The sequence below is a fragment of the Periplaneta americana genome, chromosome 7 (assembly GCF_040183065.1).
Source record: "Periplaneta americana isolate PAMFEO1 chromosome 7, P.americana_PAMFEO1_priV1, whole genome shotgun sequence".
Classification (NCBI taxonomy): domain Eukaryota; kingdom Metazoa; phylum Arthropoda; class Insecta; order Blattodea; family Blattidae; genus Periplaneta; species Periplaneta americana.
Window position 1 is genome coordinate 172,457,085 of NC_091123.1, and position 26,088 is coordinate 172,483,172.

The 26,088-nt window shown below is 34.9% G+C and overlaps 1 protein-coding gene across 1 annotated transcript; it reads right to left on the reverse strand.

Annotated features, from left to right (window-relative positions):
• Positions 1-221: 221 nt before the first annotated feature.
• Positions 222-26,037, reverse strand: LOC138703730 (serine/threonine-protein phosphatase 6 regulatory ankyrin repeat subunit A-like). Its single transcript, XM_069831856.1, has 3 exons — positions 25,824-26,037; positions 14,023-14,383; positions 222-5,222 (listed from the first exon to the last, which is right to left on the reverse strand). The coding sequence occupies exons 2-3, from the start codon at positions 14,380-14,382 to the stop codon at positions 4,461-4,463; spliced, it is 1,122 nt and encodes a 373-aa protein (XP_069687957.1). The 5' UTR covers position 14,383; positions 25,824-26,037; the 3' UTR covers positions 222-4,460.
• Positions 26,038-26,088: the final 51 nt, after the last annotated feature.

Genomic DNA, 26,088 nt, shown 5'->3' on the forward strand with positions numbered 1-26,088 from the left:
CTCGTCACGAGACATAATCATATACTTTGTATTTTCAGGATTTACTTCCAAACCTATCTCTTTACTTGCTTCCAGTAAAATTCCCCTAAAAAAAAAAAAAGAATGGATATCTCGCGAATTCACTGTTACATGAAGTGAATTGTGTAGATTTCTAGAACATCTTCCAGGCTTGTCACAATTCTTTCTTACCCATAGCCTACTATAAAAAGACAAATCACTAATGAATTCCTATATTATTTTATTTTAATTTCTTCTTGTAACCACTACAGGCTGCCATAAACAAAGAATGTCATGATACAATAAATATAGATTAAATGCATTGAGGCTTAATGACAAGTTTATGCTAACACTGAGAAAAATAACAAATTGAAGCAAACTGAAACACACAACATTTATGTATATAATGATTCATTTGTATGTTAATTTGCAAATAAACATATTATAACACCTCAGAATTATCCTTTCTTCATACATAATATTGTAGTCTATATCACTTTGGCGTGAGGGGGACCATAGCTCTCTCATGCCCCCCTACAACTCCACCTATGGTCCTATGTATGTAATTTTTAATTCTGCCAATACCTACCAATTTGTCGGTGTAGAAGATGCACTTTTTTGTTCTCAAAATAGGCTGCATCTTACACAATGAAGGTAGGCAGGCCTACATGTACTGTTATATTTCATAGTTGCCCGCACTCTAGTTTTTTCCTTCCAATGGGTCAAAATATCCTGGCAGTAGGAACACTGTTGTAAAGCCTTTTTGAAGTGTGGTAACAGCAACAGCCTAGATCAGGCATGTCAATTGATACCCATAGGCGCAAGCACATGCTTTAGAGCTCAGGAGAGCCTGAGTGCTTTGCAACGGAAAGGAAAGAGACAGACGAAAGAGGTGGTATATGCCGCTTGGTCGAGCTATATTCAGGGATGGCCAGCACTGATTCAATGGATAAAAAGACGAGAACTTATTAAAACTGTATCCATGTTAATTTTTAGATTTGTCTGAGAAGTATAAGTGTATTATAAGTATGTAAGTTTTAATTACAATGCTCATTTTTCACAAGTTTCCTTTTTTTATTCAAAAGTAATATTTTCTCAATTTCTTTTTATAGAAAAGTGAAATTTTCAGATATAGGCCTATTTATTTAGTAACCTTACAGGTACTGAAACAATGTTTTGTAAATCTAACACATCGTAAATACGTATTACCGAAGATAATGTATTAAAATGTTTGAAAATATTTGCATGGAAAATGTTTGTAAGGAAATGAATTAACAAAGCAAATACTGTTACATCACAAATAAAAGATATGTGCCTATGTGATGGTACAACGTCAGGTCTATAGCTTCAGCAGATTTCGAGATAATTTAATATTCTGATGATAGGAAGTTGCTCACCAATATCACCTTAAAAGCATAATGCGAAAAGAGTTTTGTTATGGAATATTAGTTACATGTAAAACATATACAGCACCTAGGTAACTTTGCTTTGTACTGTAATATTGTTTTGATTAATTCACGATTACTTATAAGGCTAAAGGTACCATCAATATCAATTCCAACTTATTATGTCATACTCAATCTCTTTCTTTGGTATATCACTTTCTTTATGAATGACGTGTTTCATCCATTTAATACAGTATAGTTAAACTATTATGGAATTTATGTGAATATTCCTTCTTAACTATTTATTATATTATTAACGTTTAAAACACAACTGCAATATTAAGAAATTAGTGATAGTACTTTTGTTTTACAGACGATATAGATAATATCAAACCGAAAGAAGCTATAAAAAACGACATAAAATTTCACGTTCCGTTTGAAGTTTGCGCACCACTGTTTTCTTAATCCACCAGGCTGTTTATTCCTCTTTCCATACCTAGCACTTGATGCCCGAGCACGACGTTGAAGTCAGAAAAATGCGCTTGCTTTGACATCACTGTCCTAGATGGAAGTGAGGGTCATTTGCTCTATGAATCTGAAGATGAAGATTCTTGTTCTGATGGAGAGTTCAATGGATCCAATAAAGAAGAAACTTTCGATGACAGAATGAATTTTAAGGTTTCTGAATGTCAGTGAATAATTCTTAACTTTAATTATATTTTTCTTTAAATTTGAGTTTTTACTGGAAAATTTATTTCAATTTTTGAAGTCTTACACACCAACAAATACGGTAGGTAAATAGTAATATTAGGACTTAAGAGTTAACAAGATAAGCTGGTACATATAATACTGATCGATCTTCCTATATGTAATACCTCGCATTAAATACTTCAATCACTTTCAATTACTTAATTAGAGTTGGGATGTTATAAGAAAGCAGATGCCTTCTGCCGCCTGATGAATACGCAATGACAAAAGAAATTACGTAGTCTGTCTCAACTAATGACAATCAGTCTTTGTTCGATTCTTGTACTATGTGGATAAATAGCCTTGCTTGGATTAATTCCTGTGATTTCTAATATTTATTCCATTCTTCCATTCCATTCCTGTTCCTCACCACGGGAGTATGGAATTGGAAAATGGAAAGCAAAAGCATTAGGTTTTACACAAACAGCTGAAATTATGTTTTGGGTGCATCATTTCCTTCAGAATGAATTGCAGGGCTCAACATATCCCACGTGCTCTTCTGCTAACAATGTTGCCAACACTTTACGCAGGGTTTAAGCTATAAAATAAATAATTTGTTGCAAAAATACACAAATGAAAAATTATAATTGTGCAAATTGCGAAATGCTTGCGCAATATTATAAATAATTGTGCAGAAAGATAAAATTAATATGTAATTATGTAATTTGTCTCTTGCAGTTTTATTACTTTCAATCCATCTTATCACACTCTAGATATACTGTAAGTAAATCATTATACGTAGGTATGTTTAGAATCAATTACTGCTGAATTTACATCACATTAAAATACGCTATTTCATGGGCACTCTAAACACTGAAATTGTTGGACTGCTGCACAAATCAAAACAGAAATGGATGAAGTTCACGTGGACTCTGCACCATCATTGAAGACCATTTACTTTTGGATCAATTAATTTAAATGTGGTCGTACAAGCACTGAAGATGAAGCACGGTCCGGCCATCCAATTTTTGCCACCACACGAACATCATTGACAAAATCCATGGTATGGTAATACAACACCGCCGAATAAAAATTCGTGAGATTGTTGAGACTGTAGGCATCTCAACTGAGCGAGTGCACAACATCTTGCACGAAATATTGACAATGCTCTTTCACCAGGACAATGCTCTGTCACACACATCAGCGACCACAATGGCGAAACTGCAGGAATGGGCTTTGAATTGGTTCCTCATCCACCCTGTTCACCAGACTTGGCCCCAAGTGACTTCTTCCTATTCCCTAACTTGAAAATTTGGCTTGGTGAGAAGAAATTCTTATCAAATCAGGAAGTGGTCATCGCCATCAATGAGTATTTTTCAGAGTTTGAAAGAACCTATTTTTCTGAAGGGATGAAAAAGCTGGAAATTCCCTGGACTAAGTGTATAGCCATCAATGGAAACTATGTCGAGAAATAAAGTGAGTTCATGAAACAAACATTTTTCTTGCTTTTTACCAGACTTATCAAATCGAAATATAGGAGTATTAATATAGGAGTAGGAGTATGTATTTCATTATTACTATCTGGTGGAGTATGAAAAGTCTCGGCCTTCCCTCCACTCTCGTCCCCCACTTGCCTGTCTTACCCCACACAAAGCGACCAGTTCGGGCTTTCGTACGCTATCAGGCAGTACTTCGGTTTCCAGTGGCGTAGCATGAAATTTTGAGCAGGGGAAGCTAACTCAAGTTGTCTTTCATGTACATATGAGAAAACGTATTACAAAAATATAATCAATGTCAAGTCAGCAGTCCGAAGATTGGTTGGAACCTCGTAAGTAACACCAATAAGTCACGACCTCAAATGGTACGTAGTAAAATATGATTTCATGGTTTACTCATATCTCTAACAAATAGACACGGCCATTTGTTTTTTAAATCGCACTTTTGTTCGTAAGTCAGTCTTGATAATAGAATTGTCCTAAAAATTCAAGTAAATCGGTGTCAGGAACTGTTATTTCACTCATTATTTATTATATCAGCCACAATGCACACTAACACTTCAACTGAACACAACTCACGAAAGGGATAACTCGGAAACTTTCAATGTCAAAGCTAGCTTCTTGCGAGCCTTGCGGCCAGGGTAGCTTAGTTAGAAAGGGATGGAAAATCTGCGGGGTGGGTTACACAGGAGAATGAGTGAAAGAAACCAGTCTGCTTGGAAGCTGGTGTGTGCAGGTTTCTTGTTTACTGCTGCATCACAAATCATCCTGAGCTGCCGCATCACAATATTTAACGCATAAATATAAACTCTATTAAAATTAATAAATAATTTTGTTCATAAACTGCAGGTTCATTATGAAGTTATTATTAACTGGGGAAGCTGAGCTTTTTAGCTTACAATGACGCTACGCCACTGCCGGTTTCTACCACATGCAGAAAGCCAACAACTTCCGCTCTTTCATTTTTGTTTGCCTCATCCAAGGCTGTATTTCCCTTAGCATTTTTCATGGTAGCATCAGCACCGTGTTCCAGTAAGAACTGCACTACAGACAAGTGACCGTGAAATGCTGCCTTGTGCAATGGTGTGTTTAGTTCTTTGTTGCAAACATTAACTTGTGCTCCATATGTAAGCAGTACACGACATGCTTCAAGATGACCATCTCGTGCCGCCCAATACAATGGAGTGTTTTGCCACTTATCGCAGAAATTCACCTGTGCTCCAAATCTAAGCAATAATTCACACAATTCAGGGTGACCGCTTAGTGCTGCCCTGTGGAGTGCAGTGTCGCACTTCGCTCCTCCAGTCAAACTCACCTGAGCTCGAGCAGGAATTAGCACCTTACTCACGTCCAGCTGGCCTTTCTCTGCTGCCAGATGTAAGGGTGTACTACCGTCACCACATTTAGCATTTATATGAGCGCCAGAATTCACGAGGATATTAACTGTGTCTGTGTGTCCTGATTCTGCTGAGAAGTGCAGAAGAGTACAGTCGCGTCTGTATTTCATGTCAACATCAATTTTGCTGTCAATAAGCAACTGCAGTGCTGCGCTAAATCCACTTTTTGCAGCTGCTTCTGCTTTGTCTCTGTCACTCAAAGACAATAATTTTAAAAACTGCTCCAGTTGTGGACACTTTCGAGTCACTGTTTCTGCTCTCTAGAAAAGAAACAAGAAATTAATATTACTGCCGGTTAGGATTCCATTCTACACGATATTTTAAAAAACCAGAAATGTTTCCAGTAATATGTATTACAAAAAATATTGACAACAGATATAGCCTAAGGAAATTCCAATAATTGCGTGAAACATCTAGGGCCAATACTCGAATTATAGTAATTTACACGTAATCAGATTTTCTACACAAGAAATATATGCTAACTCCTATACAAAGTTTCATAGAAATCTGGTATATAGTGTAAATTTTCATGAAAATCTCTTACATAGTAGAAAAATTATTAGTTTTGAATAATTTCAAGGGAAAAATTGTTCCAGGGCCGGGTATCGATCCCGGGACCTCTGGTTGAACGTACCAGCGCTCTGCCAACTGAGCTACCCGGGAACTCCACCCGACACCGTCTCAACTTTTCCCTTTATATCCACACAACTCGCGTGGGCTGACGAAACACCAGAGACCCACATCGAGTGCACACAATCTCTGTGTGACTTGGAATTGTGGTTTTCTGTTAACGTACACAGTGACGTATATATTATGCAACTCTAGTCTTTCAGGTAAAGCTCCCTGTAAAGCAGATTTGAATAATTTCAAGGGAAAAATTGTTCCAGGGCCGGGTATCGATCCCGGGACCTCTGGTTGAACGTACCAGTGCTCTGCCAACTGAGCTACCCGGGAACTCCACCCGACACCGTCTCAACTTTTCCCTTTATATCCACACAACTCGCGTGGGCTGACGAAACACCAGAGACCCACATCGAGTGCACACAATCTCTGTGTGACTTGGAATTGTGGTTTTCTGTTAACGTACACAGTGACGTATATATTATGCAACTCTAGTCTTTCAGGTAAAGCTCCCTGTAAAGCAGATTTGAATAATTTCAAGGGAAAAATTGTTCCAGGGCCAGGTATCGATCCCGGGACCTCTGGTTGAACATACCAGCGCTCTGCCAACTGAGCTACCCGGGAACTCCACCCGACACCGTCTCAACTTTTCCCTTTATATCCACACAATCGATACCCGGCCCCGGAACAATTTTTCCCTTGAAATTATTCAAATCTGCTTTACAGGGAGCTTTACCTGAAAGACTAGATTTGCATTATTACTTTTGTCTAAAACTACCTTCTATAAAGCGTTAGTTCCTCTTAAACAAGCAGAACTTGCTGGCCATGTTGCCAGCAATGCACAAGTACACTGCTTCTAACAGAATACAAACAAGGTAATGCATACAACCAGTATAAGAGAGTAAAATCAGATTCTTCGCCTTGGGTGATAATTTCTACAAGTGCATTAATTTGTTTTTTCTCTCGTGTGCTATATAATATTTTATCCATTACTGTTATCTAAATTTTATGGCTGGTATTAAAATTTAATTTTAAATTTTAGGTCTTTTCATTGTAATACGTTATTTTGTGGAGAAGTTATAAATGAATTAAAGTATGGATTTTATTGTTGCTAAGAACAGCTGGAAGAGCAGTTTGACTTCAGAAAGGGAAAAGGTTCGAGAGATGCAATTGGACCGCTATGAACAATCGGCGAAAGATACCTCGAGAAGAATTAAGAAGTGTATATAGTATTCGTGGGCCTAGAGAAAGTGTTTGACAGAGTGGATTGAAATAAAGTGATGATGATGATGATGATGATGATAATAATAATAATAATAATAATAATAATAATAATAATAATAATAATAATAATAATAATAATATATTTGTCAGTGTACAAGGCCTAGATATGACATAGTCAGGTTTGATAATACACACACGCATACATACACTCACACATCCACAAACAAATAAACTTAGCACAAATAAATATAGATAAGTAAACAAATAATTATAAGCAAATAAACATACACTGAGAAATAAACAGAGTATGATGTATGTTAACACATTTATATAAGGACAAAAGGAATAATTAAAATACAAAGAGAAAAATTAAAATATAAAGAAAGGGTTACATCAATAAATTTAGGAATGCAGTTACATTCTCAGACTCCAAAGCAGCTATTCTATCCATCGTCTCTAAACACACACCTTCATCTCAAACAGTAGAAATAGCTAAAATGCTCTCTCAATTAATATCACTCAATAAAAGAATTGTATTCCAATGGATACCATCCCATTGTGGAATCCTGGGAAACGAGAATGCGGATGCTTTAGCAAAGAAGGGCAGCACTGCTACTTACAGACCTGTTACTAAATCTACGTATTACTCTGTGAAAAGATTTATTAAATCTACATACTTAGACTTCAACAAACAAAATTTGATAACACAATCCCATGGGAAAAAATGGGACTCTCTGCATCAAAATCCACAGTTAATTCCCGATTTACCACGAAAATCGTCTGTAGCTGCATTTAGATTGGCAACAGGCCATGATTGTTTGGCCAAACACCTGCATAGAATTGGAATATATCAGTCCCCTAACTGCCCATTGTGCAACTCAAACCAAGAAATGGATTCGGAACACCTCAAAATCTGTGCTTCATTGGCTGGTCATGATAATATCTTTGAAAAATATTGGAGTGGAGTCAAATGACATTATTGTCAAACGCCTGGCATTAGAAAACAACAACAACATTTCTAAAATACAATACTTGCATCACATCCCATGAATTCATTCACTGAATAGAAAGGTCTGTTCAGCAACCATCTATGTATGCAGGACTTAAACCTATTTATTGGTATCTTTCTCGCCTCCAATGGTAGCTTATTAAATATATTTATGCCATTAAAAAATAAAATATTTGAGCTCACGCTCATTCTCCACCTTGTGTAATCTAATTGATCTTTATTTCTATATAAGACAACGAGTGAAATTCAGGATATGTGAAGCAATTCTGTTTCAATTGGTTGAGGGAAAAATTCGGAAAAAACACTAACGAGCAGTGGCGTAGCATGAAATTTTGAGCAGGGGAAGCTAACTCAAGTTGTCTTTCATGTACATATGAGAAAATGTATTACAAAAATATAGTCTTAAAATAAATAATAGTCAATGTCAACTCAGCAGTCGAAGATTGGTTGGAACCTCGTAACACCAATAAGGCATGACCTCAAATGGTACGTAGTAAAATATGATTTCATGGTTTACACATATCTCTAACAAATAGACAGGGTCATTTGTTTTTTAAATCGCACTTTTGTTCGTAAGTCAGTCTTGATAATAGAACTGTCCTAAAAATTCAAGTAAATTGGTGTCAGGAACTGTTATTTCACTCATTATTTATTATATCAGCAGCAATGCACACTAACACTTCAACTGAACAAACCCTCACGAAAGGGATAACTCGGAAACTTTCAATGTAAAAGCTAGCTTCTTCCGTGCCTTGCGACAAGGGTAGTTTAGTTAGAAAGGGATGGAGAATCTGCGGGATGGGTTACACAGAAGAATGAGTGAAAGAAACCAGTCTGCTTGGAAGCTGGTGTGTGCAGGCTTCTTGTTTACTGCTGCATCACAAATCATCCTGAGCTGCCGCATCACAATATTTAACGCATAAATATAAACTCTATTAAAATTAATAAATAATTTTGTTCATAAACTGCAGGTTTATTATGAAATTATTATTATTAACTGGGGAAGCTGAGCTTTTTAGCTTACATTGACGCTACGCCACTGCAAACGAGGTAACTTATCTCAACCAAGATTTGAACCTGGGCTCCTCAGACGTGCTAACCATTACTCCACAGTGGTTGACGTGAAAGGCTGCACAAAATTAGGTCAAATAAGGAATGGTTATATTAGAGAAGAATTAAACATCGGATCAGTAAGTAATAAAATAATAGACAATGGATAAAACTGAACAGAAAATTCGTTAAGAATGGAAGACAATACATTTCCTAAAGCAGTTTTAATCTATATCCCGAGGGGAAGAAGAGATCAAGTGCAACTCAGGAAACACTGGAGACAGCTGCGAAGCCAGAACAGGCAAGGTGCCTAAACCATAAAGTGGAGGAGAAGATGATCGCCACCGGTGTAGCTCAGTCGGCTAAGGCGCTTGCCTGGCGATCCGGAGTTGGGCTCGGGCATAGGTTCGATTCCCGCTTGAGCTGATTACCTGGTTGGGTTTTCCCGAGGTTTTTCTCCAACCGTAAGGCAATGTCAGGTAATCTATGGCGAATCCTCAGCCTCATCTCGGCAAATACCTCTCACTACCAGCAATTCTATCGACACTAAATAACCACGCAGTTGATATAGCGTCGTTAAATAATCAACTAAAAAAAAAAGATGATGACGACGATGTATTAAGTATTCTTGACAGCTTCCTCTGATTGGTAACAGAATACACATTACAAAAGCGTAAACTGTGTAAAGAGCAGTAGGATGTTGTGAACCGCGTTTGGTAAGCAACTACCAGTATATAGGCAGTAAGAGTCGAACTACTGTTCAGAGATATTGCATGGATACAGGAGATGTTTACGTAAATTTGACGTCACCACACGACATTGCTAATCTATACTAATAATAAATCTGTAGCCGACATTTTTCTGGTAATTTTCGATTTTCCAAAAATAATTGGTCCTAACATATATAATTAACCACCCTGAAACCGAAAATCGCTTTTTTGACATTTTTGTTTGTATGTCTGTCTGTCTGTCTATCTGTCTGAATGTTTGTTACCTTTTCACGCGATAATGGCTGAACCGATTTATATGAAAATTGAAATATAAATTAAGTTCGTTGTAACTTAGAATTTAGGCTATATGGCATTCAAAATATTTTATTTAAAAGGGGGGTTATAAGGGGGCTTGAATTAAATAAATCGAAATATCTCCCTTATTATTAATTTTCATGAAAAATATTACATAACAAAAGTTTCTTTAAAACTAATTTCCAATTAGTTTTATTCTATGCAAAATTTTGATAGGACCGATATTTAATGAGATAAATGAGTTTCAAAATTACAATAGCAACGCCATATAAGGTGGTGTAATGAAATAAAAAACAAATGACTTCGTCTATAAGGGGCCTTGGACAACAACAATCGAAAGATATTAAACATAGCCTACAGAGAATGTTTCAGTGTTTGTATGAAGTAATGTCGGAAGCTAAATTAACCGATTTGTATAATTAATTATTAATTCACCATTGGAAAGTGTAGTTTCTCTAGATGGACATAATGCTATAATGTTATTACAGTAACTTCTGACTGAATCGAGGACAGGTAAGATTAAAATAGCTTCTTATGCACAGAAAACTTGATAGGCTATTCTGTACATTCGTTTCCTGGATTTCCTAAAATAATTTTTATGACCTAAGGGGTGGTCTCTGGATCAAAATGATCGCATTTTAATTTTATTAATACAATTTTAATACAATTGTCCTATTTTAATTATGTAATTACTTTATATTTATTTCTAACAGGTGCAGCGGAGCGCACGGGTACGGCTTGTAAGAAAATATGTGGCATATTTCAGAACACGTGACATCAGTATTTAAGGGCAGTGTATCAATTACAAAGTTATCTAGCGTTTTTTAAATTGATATTGAGATGAGACGGAAGATTCGCCTGCATTTGTAAAATCTCAGGAAAAAAAACTCAACCACATAATCAGCCTAAGCGCGATTCGAACCCATGCCCGAAAACAGCCTCGGATCAGGAGACTATCTCCTTGCCCTTGAACTAAGCTGTGACCATGAATAATGTTTCAAACATATTTTTCCATTTGTATACAATATATCATTCATTCTTCTCCTTATCTTATCTTACACATTGTCATTTCTTTTAAATCATGTTTGCTAAACGGATTATGATTCATAAGAGATATTATTGTCGAAGACTTCCTCTATAGGGTGTAACAGAATAACTATTCCTAATTTTCTGATGTGATAAGAGGTCATGAAAATAAACAATTTTTCTTAATAAAGTAGTGTCCGTATCATTAGAAACTTCCCTTCAAATTTCGAACAGCAGATAGATACTAATAAAAGAAAATTATTACCAGTAACTGTAAGTGTTTGAACAACAGTACTGCCGGCATTTGTAAAGAGGCATTGATTGCCTTCTTCTGTGAATCAATATTTTGTCACATGACATGCCAAGCAAGTCATTGTCAGAGGCTGCTGCGCCAACTGCAACAGTGTTACCTAATTAAGCCAGGATTTACTCAATTTTTCGATAATAATAATAATAATAATAATAATAATAATAATAATAATAATAATAATAATAATAATAATAATTTACTTACTTACTTATGGCTTTAAAGGAACCTGGAGGTTCACTGCCGCCTTCACATAAGCCCGCCATAGGTCCCTATCCTGAGCAACATTAATCCAGTCCCTAGCATTATATATATATATATATATATATATATATATATATATATATATATAACTATAATATAACATAATATATAAATTTAGGTAAACATCTCCTGTATCCATGCAACATAATATATATACTTACTGGCTTTTAAGGAACCCGGAGGTTCATTGCCGCCCTCACATAAGCTCGCCATTGGTCCCTATCCTGAGCAAGATAAATCCATTCTCTATCATCATATCCCACCTCCCTCAAATCCATTTTAATATTATCTTCCCATCTACGTCTCGGCCTCCCTAAAGGTCTTTTTCCCTCCGGCCTCCCAACTAACACTCTATATTCATTTCTGGATTCGCCCATACGTGCTACATGCCCTGCCCATTTCAAACATCTGGATTTAATGTTCCTAATTATGTCAGGTGAAGAATACAATGCGTGCAGTTCTGTGTTGTGTAACTTTCTCCATTCTCCTGTAACTTCATCCCTCTTAGCCCCAAATATTTTTCTAAGCACCTTATTCTCAAACACCCTTAACCTATGTTCCCCTCTCAAAGTGAGAGTCCAAGTTTCACAACCATAAAGAACAACCGGTAATATAACTGTTTTATAAATTCTAACTTTCAGATTTTTTGACAGCAGACTGGATGACAAAAGCTTCTCAACCGAATAATAACAGGCATTTCCCATATTTATTCTGCGTTTAATTTCCTCCCGAGTAAGACGAAAGATGGACATACAGAGCCACCATGTGGGACCCGCGCACAGGAGACTGGCACAGAGGCAGACCAAGGAAGAGGTGGGCAGACTTCTACACAACACAAGCAGGCCAGCAATGGTCCAGAATAGCAAGAAGCAGGGGAACATGGAGAACAATTGGAAGTCGACTACAAATGAAGACAGTGCCAGCCACAAACAACATCCCAAGTTGACTCAGTGATAGTGCATTCAATATAATCAAAGTGTTAGTGAAATCAAATTAATCAAAGTGACAGCGAAATCAACTCCAACCAGACAAAGAAACACTAGACACAACCTAATGCGGAGTAGCTCACCGCGTTAGTGAAACAGAGCTACTCTCTAGCAGGAGGCCTTTGCCCTTCAAGGGACACATTAGGCTATTATTATTATTATTATTATTATTATTATTATCATTTATATTTGTTACTGTTGCTCCAAGATATTTTAACTTCTCCACCTCTTCAAAAGATAAATTTCCAATTTTTATATTTCCATTTTGTACAATATTCTGGTCACGAGGCATAATCATATACTGTGTCTTTTCGGGATTTACTTCCAAACCTATCTCTTTACTTGCTTCCAGTAAAATTCCCGTGTTTTCCCTAATCCTTTATGGATCATAATAAATATATATATATATATATATATATATATATATATATATATATATATATAATTATAATAATAATAATAATAATAAAACCAATTTTTTTATATTGTCTACCTACTGTAAAATTAGTTCTCTATGTGCATAGTCAAATATCTTGGAGCAACAGTAACAAATATAAATGATACTCGGGAGGAAATTAAACGCAGAATAAATATGGGAAATGCGTATTATTATTCGGTTGAGAAGCTCTTATCATCCAGTCTGCTGTCCAAAAATCTGAAAGTTAGAATTTATAAAACAGTTAAAACTTAAGCTCCTAGTTCACATTTAAATTTGGCTCATCTATCTTACTGTAATCATTACTATTCTTATATGGCAACCCAGGATGCCTGGGCAGACTATTTCTTGAAATAAATTATATATACCGGTTCTTCTCTATGGTTGTGAAACTTGGACTCTCACTCTGAGAGAGGAACATAGGTTCAGGGTGTTTGAGAATAAGGTGCTTAGGAAAATATTTGGTGCTAAGCGGGATGAAGTTACAGGAGAATGGAGAAAGTTACACAACACAGAACTGCACGCATTGTATTCTTCACCTGACATAATTAGGAACATTAAATCCAGACGTTTGAGATGGGCAGGGCATGTAGCACGTATGGGCGAATCCAGAAATGCATATAGAGTGTTAGTTGGGAGACCGGAGGGAAAAAGACCTTTAGGGATGCCGAGACGTAGATGGGAGGATATTAAAATGGATTTGAGGGAGGTGGGGTATGATGATAGAGACTGGATTATCTTGCACAGGATAGGGACCAATGGCGGGCTTATGTGAGGGCGGCAATGAACCTTCGGGTTCCTTAAAAGCCATTTGTAAGTAAGTAAGTATGTGCATAGTCTGAAGGAATGAGTTTTTCTTTAACTCTTAATTAGGTTTATTGCTTGCAAACAAGGCTTCCTGGCATATTTTATGAGTTCTAAGGTAGAAAACGCGTATGTGACATGAGGCAGATTTCTTTCTGAGTACGGTACTTCGATACAACTGTTAATCTCATTTGACTAGTGCTTCATTCTCATTATCATACCATCTCGACAGTTAAATACACCTTTAAATAATGTAATAAAAGTATTCTGCAACATTAATCATGCAACAAAAGGAAGTAATCACTCACTGTTGTCTGCTCATTCTTCACAGATTGTTCAGTGAGTTCTTTACAACGCTTCTCCAAATCCTGTCGGAGCTGTTGTTCCTCTTCCAGTTTCTTTCTTATCGTACTCAGTTCTGCTTCCTTATCTTGTAACATCCTTTCTTTATCTTCCAATCTACTTTTCAGGAGTGCCATCTGCTCAGACTTATTATTCACTGTCAATTCCTCTATGATTTTATCTGCTTCCAGTTTGCGTGTTGATAGTTCTTCAAATCTTTCCTTAAGGAGTTGAACTTCCTGAAGAAGAGGGAATAGCTGCCTCACTTGTTCCTCTAGGGTTTGTACCCGTAGCTGAAGCTGGCGTACTGCAAGAGGTTTTGCCATACTGCACATAAAATAAAGCAAAAAAGATAATTAATTAATTGATTAACTAGCGGACTTACTCGTGTTAATTATGTAAGCTTGTGCGGCTTACAGCTGTTTCAGTGCTTCACGCACCATCCTCAGAGCCTACTAGATCTCGGCGTCATCTCGAACTTCTCTGCATGATATGTGGGTGTGTTTGATTGTTGAAAGGTGTTGAAGAGTGGAGTCAAATAGTGTGTGTGTACTGAAATTGATCTGTGTGTTGAGAATTTGATCGGGGTGTGTTTGTATATTTCATATTGTTCTAGTGTGTTGAGTTTTTGGTTCTTGGGTTGTATGTGTAGGATTTCCATGTCCGTATTTATGTTATTGTATGTATGGTTTGCATTGGTTATGTGATTGGCGTATGTAGATATATTGTGTCCTCTGGTTATTGCTTTAATGTGTTCTTTGTAGCGTGTTTGGAATGATCTGCCTGTCTGTCCTATGTAGAACTTATCGCAACTATTACATGTGAGTTTGTATACACCTGTGTGGTCGTATTTATTTGTTTGTGTTTTTTGTGTGTTGAGATGTCTTTGTTGTGTGTTTTCTATAGGCTCCGAGGATGGTGCGTGAAGCACTAAAACAGCTGTAAGCCACACAAACTTACATAATTAACACGAGTAAGTCCGCTAGTTAATCAATTAATTAATTATATTCAAGTGTTAAAAGTAGTGTACGCAAGATTCAAAATGGATGAAAAAAGATAAATTAATTTCCACAATCACAGTTAAAACTGGTGGTTGAGATGTATGAATGTTCAAGTTATCTAGATTGCTGCAAAATATTACCTAATAGAAAAATTAATAAGTGGAATTTACAAAAATAAATAAATAAAATGAATGCTTTTGTTAGATTATGAATAGCATCACACAATCCTGCCAAAATTAATTTTCCTAGTGTTAAGATTATAGAGTGTAAATTTCACTTAGGACCAGGGTGCGAATTAAGATTTCTGATGAGGGGAGGATAGAGAATATCTATACTAATAATAAATCTGTAGCCCACATTTTTCTGGTAATTTTCGATTTTCCAAAAATAATTACAATATATACAATATACAATTAACCACCCTGAAACCGAAAATCGCTTTTTTGAAATTTTTGTTTGTATGTCTGTCTGTCTGTCTGTATGTTTGTTGCCTTTTCACGCGATAATGGCTGAACGGATTTCGATGAACATTGGAATATAAATTAAGTTCGTTGTAACTTAGATTTTAGGCTATATGGCATTCAAAATACATTATTTAAAAGGGAGGTTATAAGGGGGCCTGAATTAAATAAATCGAAATATCTCGCTTATTATTGATTTTTGTGAAAAATGTTACATAACAAAAGTTTCTTTAAAAATAAATTCCGATAAGTTTTATTCCTTGAAAAATTTTGATAGGACTGATATTTAATGAGATAAATGAGTTTTAAAATTAAAATAACTGCCATCTAAGGCCGTGTAATGAATTAAAAAACAAATGACTTCGTCTATAAGGGGCCTTGGACAGCAACAATCGAAAGCTATGAAAGATAGCCTACAGATAATGTTTCTGTGTTTGTATTAAGTAATATCAGAAGCTAAATTAACCGATTTGTATAATTAATTATTAATTCACCATTGGAAAGTGTAGTTTCTCTAGAGGGACATAATGCTATAATGTTATTACAGTAACTTCTGAGTGAATCGAGGACAGGTAAGATTAAAATAGCTTCTTATGCACAGAAAACTTGATAGGCTATTCTGTACATTCGTTTCCTGTATTTCCTAAAATAATTTTTATGACCAAATGAGTGGTCTCTGGATCAAAATGATCGCATTTTAATTATGCACATACAATTTAAATTAAGTAACATAATAAACGATTTATCCTTATATCAAACACGAATGTTCCCTGGATCAAATGTCCTATTTTAATTATGTAATTACTTTATATTTATTTCTAACGGGTGCAGCGGAGCGCACAGGTACGGCTAGTCATATATAAAATTATTATTATTATTATTATTATTATTATTATTATTATTATTGTCCTCATTCGATACGGCTCAACGCTTGGTCGAATTGAGTTGCTTGTCTTGCTCTTAATAATAATAATTTATTTTATTTATTTTATATTATTTATTTAGAATATTAATGTGCAAAACAACAGCACAAGGCCAATTACAGTTTAGCACAAGATACAGAACAAAACAAAACAACAAATGATGATGAGAATGAATGATAGAAAATGGCAGTGAGATGAAAATACAATCAATATAATAGTCTACATTAATCATTGACCAAATGCAACAAAATAAATAGCACAAATAATTATTAAAATTAGTACAGTGAGATAATTAAAATAATGGCAATTAAATAAAATGAATTACAAATGAATTAATGAAGTCATATAAATGAAGACTGGAATAATATAAGACACAGTGCATACAAATAATTATTAAAATTAGAGACAAATACAAATAAACAATAATGACAAAATGAATAGATAATTACAAAAATACATGATACAGAAAAGCTAAATACAACACAAACGAAGTTAAAAATGAATGTGCTTAATATAAGAATAGCCAAACAACAAACTATACATTAAACGGATCTGAAGTACATGGTCTCTCCATCACTGGCAGTACACGGCACATAGATATAATAGCTTTCAAGGAATCTACAAGATCTGGATACATGATTGATCCCACTGTGCGTTTCGAAATGGATGAGGAACAGCCAGCAGAAGTGGATAATGAAAAAAAGAATATCTACAATCCTACCATTCCCTATAACCTCAAAAAATACCAGCTAAAAGAGCTTGAAGTAATCGGACTTCTGGTTGGAGCAAGAGGTACCGCTACTCTCTTCATGAAAGATGTGTTTAAGAGGCTTGGAATACCTGCATCTATTATTCCGATTGTAACCTTAGCTGCATTGAAAGGATCAATTGCTCTCCTGAAGAATCACCTATATTCGCAATCAAACTAAGTTCAGTAGCATTCTTTACTTTTTTGTAACACTTATCTTTCTAAAATTAGGTATATTTCCACTAATCTCAAAAAAAAAAATATTTGCAGCTATGTACTTGTAAGAATTTCATTGTTAAAACAAAATTAATGGCTTTTCATGAACTTGTAAAAATTTCTATGGTTAAGTACTCTTTGTTCCTTGTGGCAGCTCACGAATGGTGAGAAGATATATACATTTTTTATAATGTAAATTGGCAGCTTTCATGCATCTGACAACTGGAGAGAGAGATTTAGGCTTATAGATATAAAAAAAAGTTTTTAAAATCTTAAACCTTTCGAAGGGGCCCGAAAGTAGATATTGCTTATGAATAATAATAATACTAATAATAATAATAATAATAATAATAATAATAATAATAATAATAATATTCATGAGCAGGCTTAAGATAAGAGTGTAATTCATAAGTTACTGATTGCTGTCAGTTTTCCGGTGATGATAATACACCAATATTATTTTCTTTGCTTCTTTATACTGTACTTTATAAAGTAAGTTATATTTGTATTATTTTTTGTGGGTTATTTTACGACGCTTTATCAACATCTTTGGTTATTTAGCGTCTGAATGAGATGAAAGTGATAATGCCGGTGAAATGAGTCCGGGTTCCAGCACCGAAAGTTACCCAGCATTTGCTCATATTGGGTTGAGGGAAAACCCCGGAAGAAACCTCAACCAAGTAACTTGCCCCAACCGGAAATCGAACCCGGGCCACCTGGTTTCTCGGCCAGACACGCTGACCGTTACTTCAAGGTGTGGACTACTTGTATTAAAACAATTATATTTTGTGAGGGAGATGGAAGTTATCCCTGGAGGGGATGTTAATATGAATTTATGAGAGGGGGATAACTCTCCAACAGGGGTAATCCCCCCTGCGCCCTGCTTAGGACAGAGTTGGGTTAGGAAAATTAAAGGAAACACGATATCAAATCAGGAGCTCCGGAACAAAATATCTGAAATTCGAAAGTGGTCAAAACTTTTATTTTTTGGTCTTTCCTATTTGCCATCATAAGAGGCATCAGATGCTTTTGCAGAACCAATATCACAGGCCCCTCCTTTTAGTGAGTGTTTTGCATTTTCTCATTACTTATATTCTGGAAAACTGTACCATATTGAAACATAAATCTTCTCCCCTAAATCATGCGCTGAAGCACTACAATTTTGAACTGTACGAACTATAAATACCGTAAACTGGGGTTACTTTGAACACAGAGGAAACTTTGACCATTTTTTCAGAAAATCATATTTAGGTTTCTACATGCTGCATTTATTATAGATGGAGGTAAATTATCATAAAATCATTTTCATACCAAATTTACCTTCATCTATAACAAGTGTAGCATGTAGAAACCTAAATATTATTTTCTGAAAAAAATGGTCAGAGTTTCATCTGTGTTCAAAGTAACCCCAGTTTACAGTACAGCAGAATTTTACCACAATGACTGTAACATTAATTTTGTAATACATATCCTATCTTCATGGTCGTAGATGCGTTAAAATAAAACACAGACTACATATGAGGTGCTAAAAAATAAATGACAAGGACAATAAAAAAAGAAACAGAATAGACAAACACGTAATATATAAATTATAGACATCAGCTCAAAGAATTTTGAGTGACCACAAGGGTCCTGAATACAATAAACATGTGCAATATAATGTGATGTGATACATTAAAGAAAAAAGAAAGTTAATTGTTTAAGGCAAATATAAGTGGATTAATTGAAATACAGATGATGATTTAATATTTGAAGAGAATCCTTGATAATATTTATAAGAATAGACATTACATAATCAAAAGGAATGTGAAGTACCTTAAGATAATTCCATGTGAATTTTGTGATTGAACCTCTACTGCCAAACAGCAAACCAATGACAGACCATTGTTTAAGAGGGACGTTGTACTTTTGAGAAAGATACGGCAGACAAGGTTCATATATGGACTTCTTCTCAATATCAACTTCGGTGGCCTGATTTAGGTTTCTTTCGAATCGGATCAGTATGAACAATACACTTCAAACAAGATATCCCATATACAGTAAGTTATTTGAGAATGTGATACCAGTATCAAAAATAGGTGATCAAAGATTTAAATTTTCATTAGTGTTGCTTACTTACTTACTTACAAATGGCTTTTAAGGAACCCGAAGGTTCATTGCCACCCTCACATAAGCCCGCCATCAGTCCCTATCCTGTGCAAGATTAAGCCAGTTTCTATCATCATACCCCACCTCCCTCAAATCCATTTTAATATTATCCTCCCATCTACGTCTCGGCCTCCCTAAAGGTCTTTTTCCCTCCGGTCTCCCAACTAACACTCTATATGCATTTCTGGATTCGCCCATACGTGCTACATGCCCTGCCCATCTCAAACGTCTGGATTTCAAGTTCCTAATTATGTCAGGTGAAGAATACAATGCGTGCAGTTCTGTGTTGTGTAACTTTCTCCATTCTCCTGTAACTTCATCCCGCTTAGCCCCAAATATTTTCCTAAGCGCCTTATTCTCAAACACCCTTAACCTATGTTCCTCTCTCAGAGTGAGAGTCCAAGTTTCACAGCCATATAGAAGAACCGGTAATATAACTGTTTTATAAATTCTAACTTTCAGATTTTTGGACAGCAGACTGGATGATAAGAGCTTCTCAACCGAATAATAACACGCATTTCCCATATTTATTCTGCGTTTAATTTCCTCCCGAGTGTCATTTATATTTGTTACTGTTGCTCCAAGATATTTGAATTTTTCCACCTCTTCGAAGGATAAATCTCCAATATTTATATTTCCATTTCGTACAATATTCCCGTCACGAGACATAATCATATACTTTGTCTTTTCGGGATTTACTTCCAAAACGATCGCTTATATAATATATTAGGCATATACAATTCTGTTATTTAACAATGACGAAAAGGGACATGAAAACAGGGCGTAACTTGAAACTCCTATCCCCATGGCTGGTGTTAATTACTGAAATAAAACCCTCTTCTCTTTTTTCCGCCGGCGTTAACTTTTAGAAAACTTGATGATGATGATGATGATGATGATAATAATAATAATAATACAAAAAATGAAGCCGTCTGGGGATCTAATGAGCGAGCAGACTATAGTATCCAAGAGCATTGGTGTGATGGAGCTGCTCTAGAAAAACTATCTACACTTCTTAAGCCACTTTTAGGTGGTGCAATTGTCTTTTTTTTTTTGCTGTGTACAGTAGGCCACGTGCTTGATACTAAAAGTAGAAATAATTCTGCATTTAAGAATTCTTTATGCGAAACATGGCGGTCCTTGGACATAAACTGAATATTCAGTTTATGCAAGAAACAGTTTTGAAAAGGAATCAATTAGAAGTGATTTAGAATTCATCGTTATGTGTTTTTGTTTTCAAAATATAAACTATTAATTTTTTTTACTAAACGTTATCATATGAGTATTTCATGTATATAATTTACAGATAAATAGACTCAGAGATAGCCTACTGAATTAAGCAAAATCCACACACAATTCAGATAAATCGCTGCAGTCATTAGTGTTGCTGTGCGAAGAAATTTAAAATAAGTCTATTTATGTGTTGAAATAAAAAAAATTAAAGTGCGACGAAATGACCAATTTTATTAGGCTTTTAAGCTGGACACGGTGTACTTAAATTCCCTGCGTATTTTAGCTAGTTCCTTAAGCACATAATTTTCATTCACACAAATTTTCTTATGTATACATGACAACCAGTACATCAAAGCGCTTCCCTCCCCCTGTGCTGTTCCTAAATTAGACATAAGTTTCCTTAGTGATGAAAATGATCTTTCACAAGTATGAATGGTTACAGGGAAAATTGCCATTATTGTGAACAGGTTGTGAATTACTGGAAGTACGTAAGTCACTGTTATTATAATGTTGTAGAGCTTTAACAGCGTTCTTTATTTTTTTAGGACTCTGGGAGGAGGGGGTTTACCCCCCAAAACCCCCCCTCGCTGCGCCAGTGACATACAATATGATAAGAATTAAAGAAAGGAAATAAATAAGAATAGCAAGATACGTAACACTGAAGTTTTAGAGAGAAGAAAATGTTTGAAACCATCAAATAAATAAACCAACCGAGAATTAAAATAAATAATCTTCTCAAAAACGTTTTTTAAACATTTTTCAAAACACTGGGTATTTGATAAAACTTTGTATTCTAAAGGAAGTTATTAAAAAATGTTTAATCCCTTTTGTACCATAAGTTACTAAACATTTAATTTCATAATTGAGGCATTGACATGGGAAAGGTCGTAACTGCCAAAAATTCGAATTTTTAGGTTTTTCATTGAGAAGGTAGTAAATGGCCATGCCAATGCCACAGAGAAGTAGTATGTCCGTATGTAATGAAACGAGGTTGGAAACGTAGTCACTAGATGTTGTAAGTTGTATGTGCACAGCTGTTGGCGCGGAGAAGGTAGTAACTCCTTTTACAACATCAGAGTGATATGGGCTGATAACTGTGCAGGGCAGAATAAGAATCGGATGATTCTAATGGTCCTGATTTACATTATTGCCAAGAAACATTTTGATTCAGTGGACTTGAAATTCCTGGTTTCAGAACACTCCTACATGCCATGTGATAGGGAATTTGGCATCATAGAGAAAAGAAAAAGAAAGATGCAAGACCGTGGTTCCAGAAGAGGTAAGGCCTAATAATGTAATAATGATGAAGGATGAGGATTTCTTCGCCTTTTGTGCAGAATGTGACAAGTTTTTGAATACAACTCCTATCAAAATCAGAACCCTCAACTGGATTAGACTCTCAAGAGCTGATTTTCCTCTAATAAAAACAAGACAGTCATTTAATGACCTTGAAATGTAGACAGCACAGGATTTTTAAGAAAGGACAGTCATTAACGTCAACCACTAACTTGCATTGCTTGCAACGCCTTGAAAGAAGACCAATCGTCCCTGATGCCAAAAAGAGAGACTTGTTATCTATGTTAGACTTCCTCGATGAAAAGTATCATGCATTTTACCGAAAAATTTGTGCATAATGTATAGATAACGTTAATTCTCAGTTTGGCTAAGGACTGTGTTTTCATAAAATAGGATTTCACAGATAAATCTGTGCCAGACTTTTCAAATTTCATATGTAACACAAACATAAGTGTATGCCTTTCATTTAAAGCAGTTTCTGTAATAATGTAAGTGAGAAAGTGTTCATAAATTTGTTTTTTGCTCTTCCTGAAAAAATTTGTTTTTGGCAGTTACTACCTTTCCCATGTCAGCGCCTCAATTAATTCAACTAGTAGAAGAAAGAAAATTGACATTAAATTATAATTCCAGGACAGCCTCGTACTATGTTTTAAGCCAAAAGTGGTCATTTTTATAATATTATATTTATATTTACAAATGTCTATATTTAAAAATAACATAGTTATTAAAAAGTATTGGCGATTTGTAGGTGTAAGAAGATTCTAAATGGGCCTATACTAAGTTTTATTTACCTATTAAAAAAACTGCACTGGATAAGTAATACAGCTTACCCATAGTTCATTTTTTTTTCAATTAACGTTCAAAATGCACATATGAGTGACATAATTTATTATACAATCAAAAAATATGTAAGCTATTATTGCTTAGTTGATCAATTTTATGATTTAACTATATATTAATTTTGCACAACTTTACTTAAAATATATATCCATAGGCTGTATTGAAAATATGTTATGCTATTTCTATTTACGAAAATCTATATTAAAACGAATGTGGGTTTCACAACCAGCGACCTCTACTCCTTTAAGAAAAATATATTCTTCGATACCTGTGTAGCTCTCAGCGCCGAGAGAAGGTAATAGGTAGGTATTTTGGGTCGTAAGTGAAATCGCAACGAAAAGTAGAAATAAATCTGTACCTTCCAAATCACTCATGATTGATTAGTTTTTATATTTTAATCTGCCTAGTCTAGAAACATTTTAACAGTAACTTCTACGCATGAGCATGCAGTTCAGAATCGATTCTGAACCGTGCTGGAACAAATCTAATAATTTATTAATTGTACCGGTACCATTTCATGCTTCGGTTAATTTTACGTACTGGTAGGTGATAAAAAAAAGTTGTAATTTGAACTAAAACGCCAAAGTGTGCATTTTTTTTAGATTAATGAACTCTTACATTACTGCATATAGGCCTAAACAAAATGCTGTCCAGTACAAAGACGTTATAATAGTATACTAGACTCACACAGAGCACTGGTGTGCTGTCCAAAATTGAAACCAGTCTGCGCATGTTTACGCCGCCATGCTACTGGTAGAAATAGAGCGGTAAACACGATTGTCATACTTGTCCTTTGTTTTGTCTCGGGTGTTTTTAGTGAATACTGTGAAAGTAATTGCAATATAATTTTGAAAGATGATATATTATCGCCGCGGACTCATGCTTAACATGTCGGCATCATACAATAACGTGCGGTGTGGTTTAAAAAAATAATTTTGCCGACCGATTGTTGCTCTGTAGGTTTCACTCTAAGCGTCACGTTGTCACGTCTACTTTCTCGATAAGAATAAGCACTAGTTTGTTATATTGTTAAATGGCTATTATTATTATTATTATTATTATTATTATTATTTCATATACGAGTACGTTGGCTTTCTTAACTCTTAATAATAACTCTTTAATAATAATTTTTAATCACATACCTTAATGTTCGTCCTCAGCACAAGACATTGCAACCTCGGGTTTAGTCTACGTGGATTAGACAAGTAAGTGTCATTTAATAATAATTGAAGCAGCTTATTGGTTACATTATTGAAATTGAGGCGAGTGATTGGAGCGGCGACACAAGAAATTGAAAACAATAATGCAATTAAATTTCAAAGACCTGCCGAATGTTAACCATGAGAGCGCGGCGATAATACCATCCTTGTTTAATTTTCCAAGCTATTTGAAAAAGGTACGATATAATATTATTTCTGTTGTTACAACATCAACATCATTAAAAATCAATCAGTAGTTTACGACAATAAAGAATACTTAATTGTTAGTACAGGTATATCAGACTGTAGAGAAATCCCACTGAGTGAATTATTTAGACTTACACATCAGATGTTAAAACATTAGTGGAAAGATAACTTTTTGTTTTTATTATGTAAATGAATTTATCTGCAAGATAATAAACTTTCATTCAAGATCCATATATGGATAAATAAATATACAGATAATAAATAAATAAATAAATAGCTATAATAGCTAAGCCTCGCTTTGTGAATTTATGATTCAGAGTTCACCTATAAATAACTCTTTTACATTTTGCCGGATATATTTTATTAACAAAAGGAAGGAATGGCATCTTATTGATATTGCATATGTGCATAAAAATTATGTACCATCACTCCGCAAGCAATGATAATATATCTATTTTATTTATTTAAAATAAAAATACAATATGTAAAAAATCCACACATAAAAAGTATGTGTTTTTTTTTTATCTTGCATAAAGTGATTGTTTAGTTTTTAGGTCTTCACGTTACCTATTGTTTGCAATGTATTAGGAACCGATACTTTTTATAATTGATAGCATTCCCTTTATTAATTGAAGAATGAATTCAATGTAATTTGGCTACCTTCGCATATTATATTTTACCTGTTTGCAATGTATTAGGAACCGATACTTTTTTATAATTGATAGCATTCCCTTTATTAATTGAAGAATGAATTCAATGTAATTTGGCTACCTTCGCATATTATATTTTACCGGTAATATAATTTATTTTTGATTCTCTAAAACTTAACAAGTCTATACTGATTATCACATATTTATTTCACTTAGGAATTTGATTATAACAAGAACTTGTGTAATCAAGGTGCATATATTTATGTCTTGTGATCTGAGAGTTAATATGTTAATATAATTTTAGATTCTCTGAAACCTAACAATTTGCTGATTATCGTAAAATTATACAATCTATAATGTGTATTGTGTAGGCCTATTTATGGATGTATCAGTATGTTTTCTATAAATTGCTGCATACGTATTTTCTTTTCTTTAATGTTCTAACACATAACAATGAAACTTTGAATATGTTTATTTCGTCCTAATTTTACGTTAAACGTCGAAAATGGCCATAATATGTCAATTTTAGATCATCATAGCGTTAAATTCCGTGATTTACGCACTGCTATTATTTGTCTGCTCTCCAACAATATGGCGGCAAGCGCAGCGTTCAATTTGCCCCGGTTTCCTCGTTTCGCGCAGCCGAGACTGTAGGGGCTTGGTCCAGTACCGGTAGTTTATGAAAAATCGCTGTGCATGACACTGTCAGTCATGCCTAAAACCACTTTTCGGTATCACAGCTGATTTGTATTTATTAATATGTCGATCTATCATTTTTCACAATTCGATTCTAATCTAATTTAATGATAACTTAATGTCTACGCCTACACGATAATCACACTTACTTCCTTTGTTTTCTTGTGACTGTGTAGTAGTATGTGTATACGCGTGTAGCGTGGAAATATAAATTCAATGGTATATACACTCGTTTAACGTTGTGCGTAAACTATAGAAGTACAGAGTCCACTGGTGTCCTATACTATGACCTAGGCTGGTGTAAACAGAAAGGCTGACAACGATACGCTCTATCTGGTCGAAACAGCTGCAATCGCTAAGTATCAAGTTGGCACTGAGGCTGACGAAAGAAGCGCTGAGGGGTAATCACATATG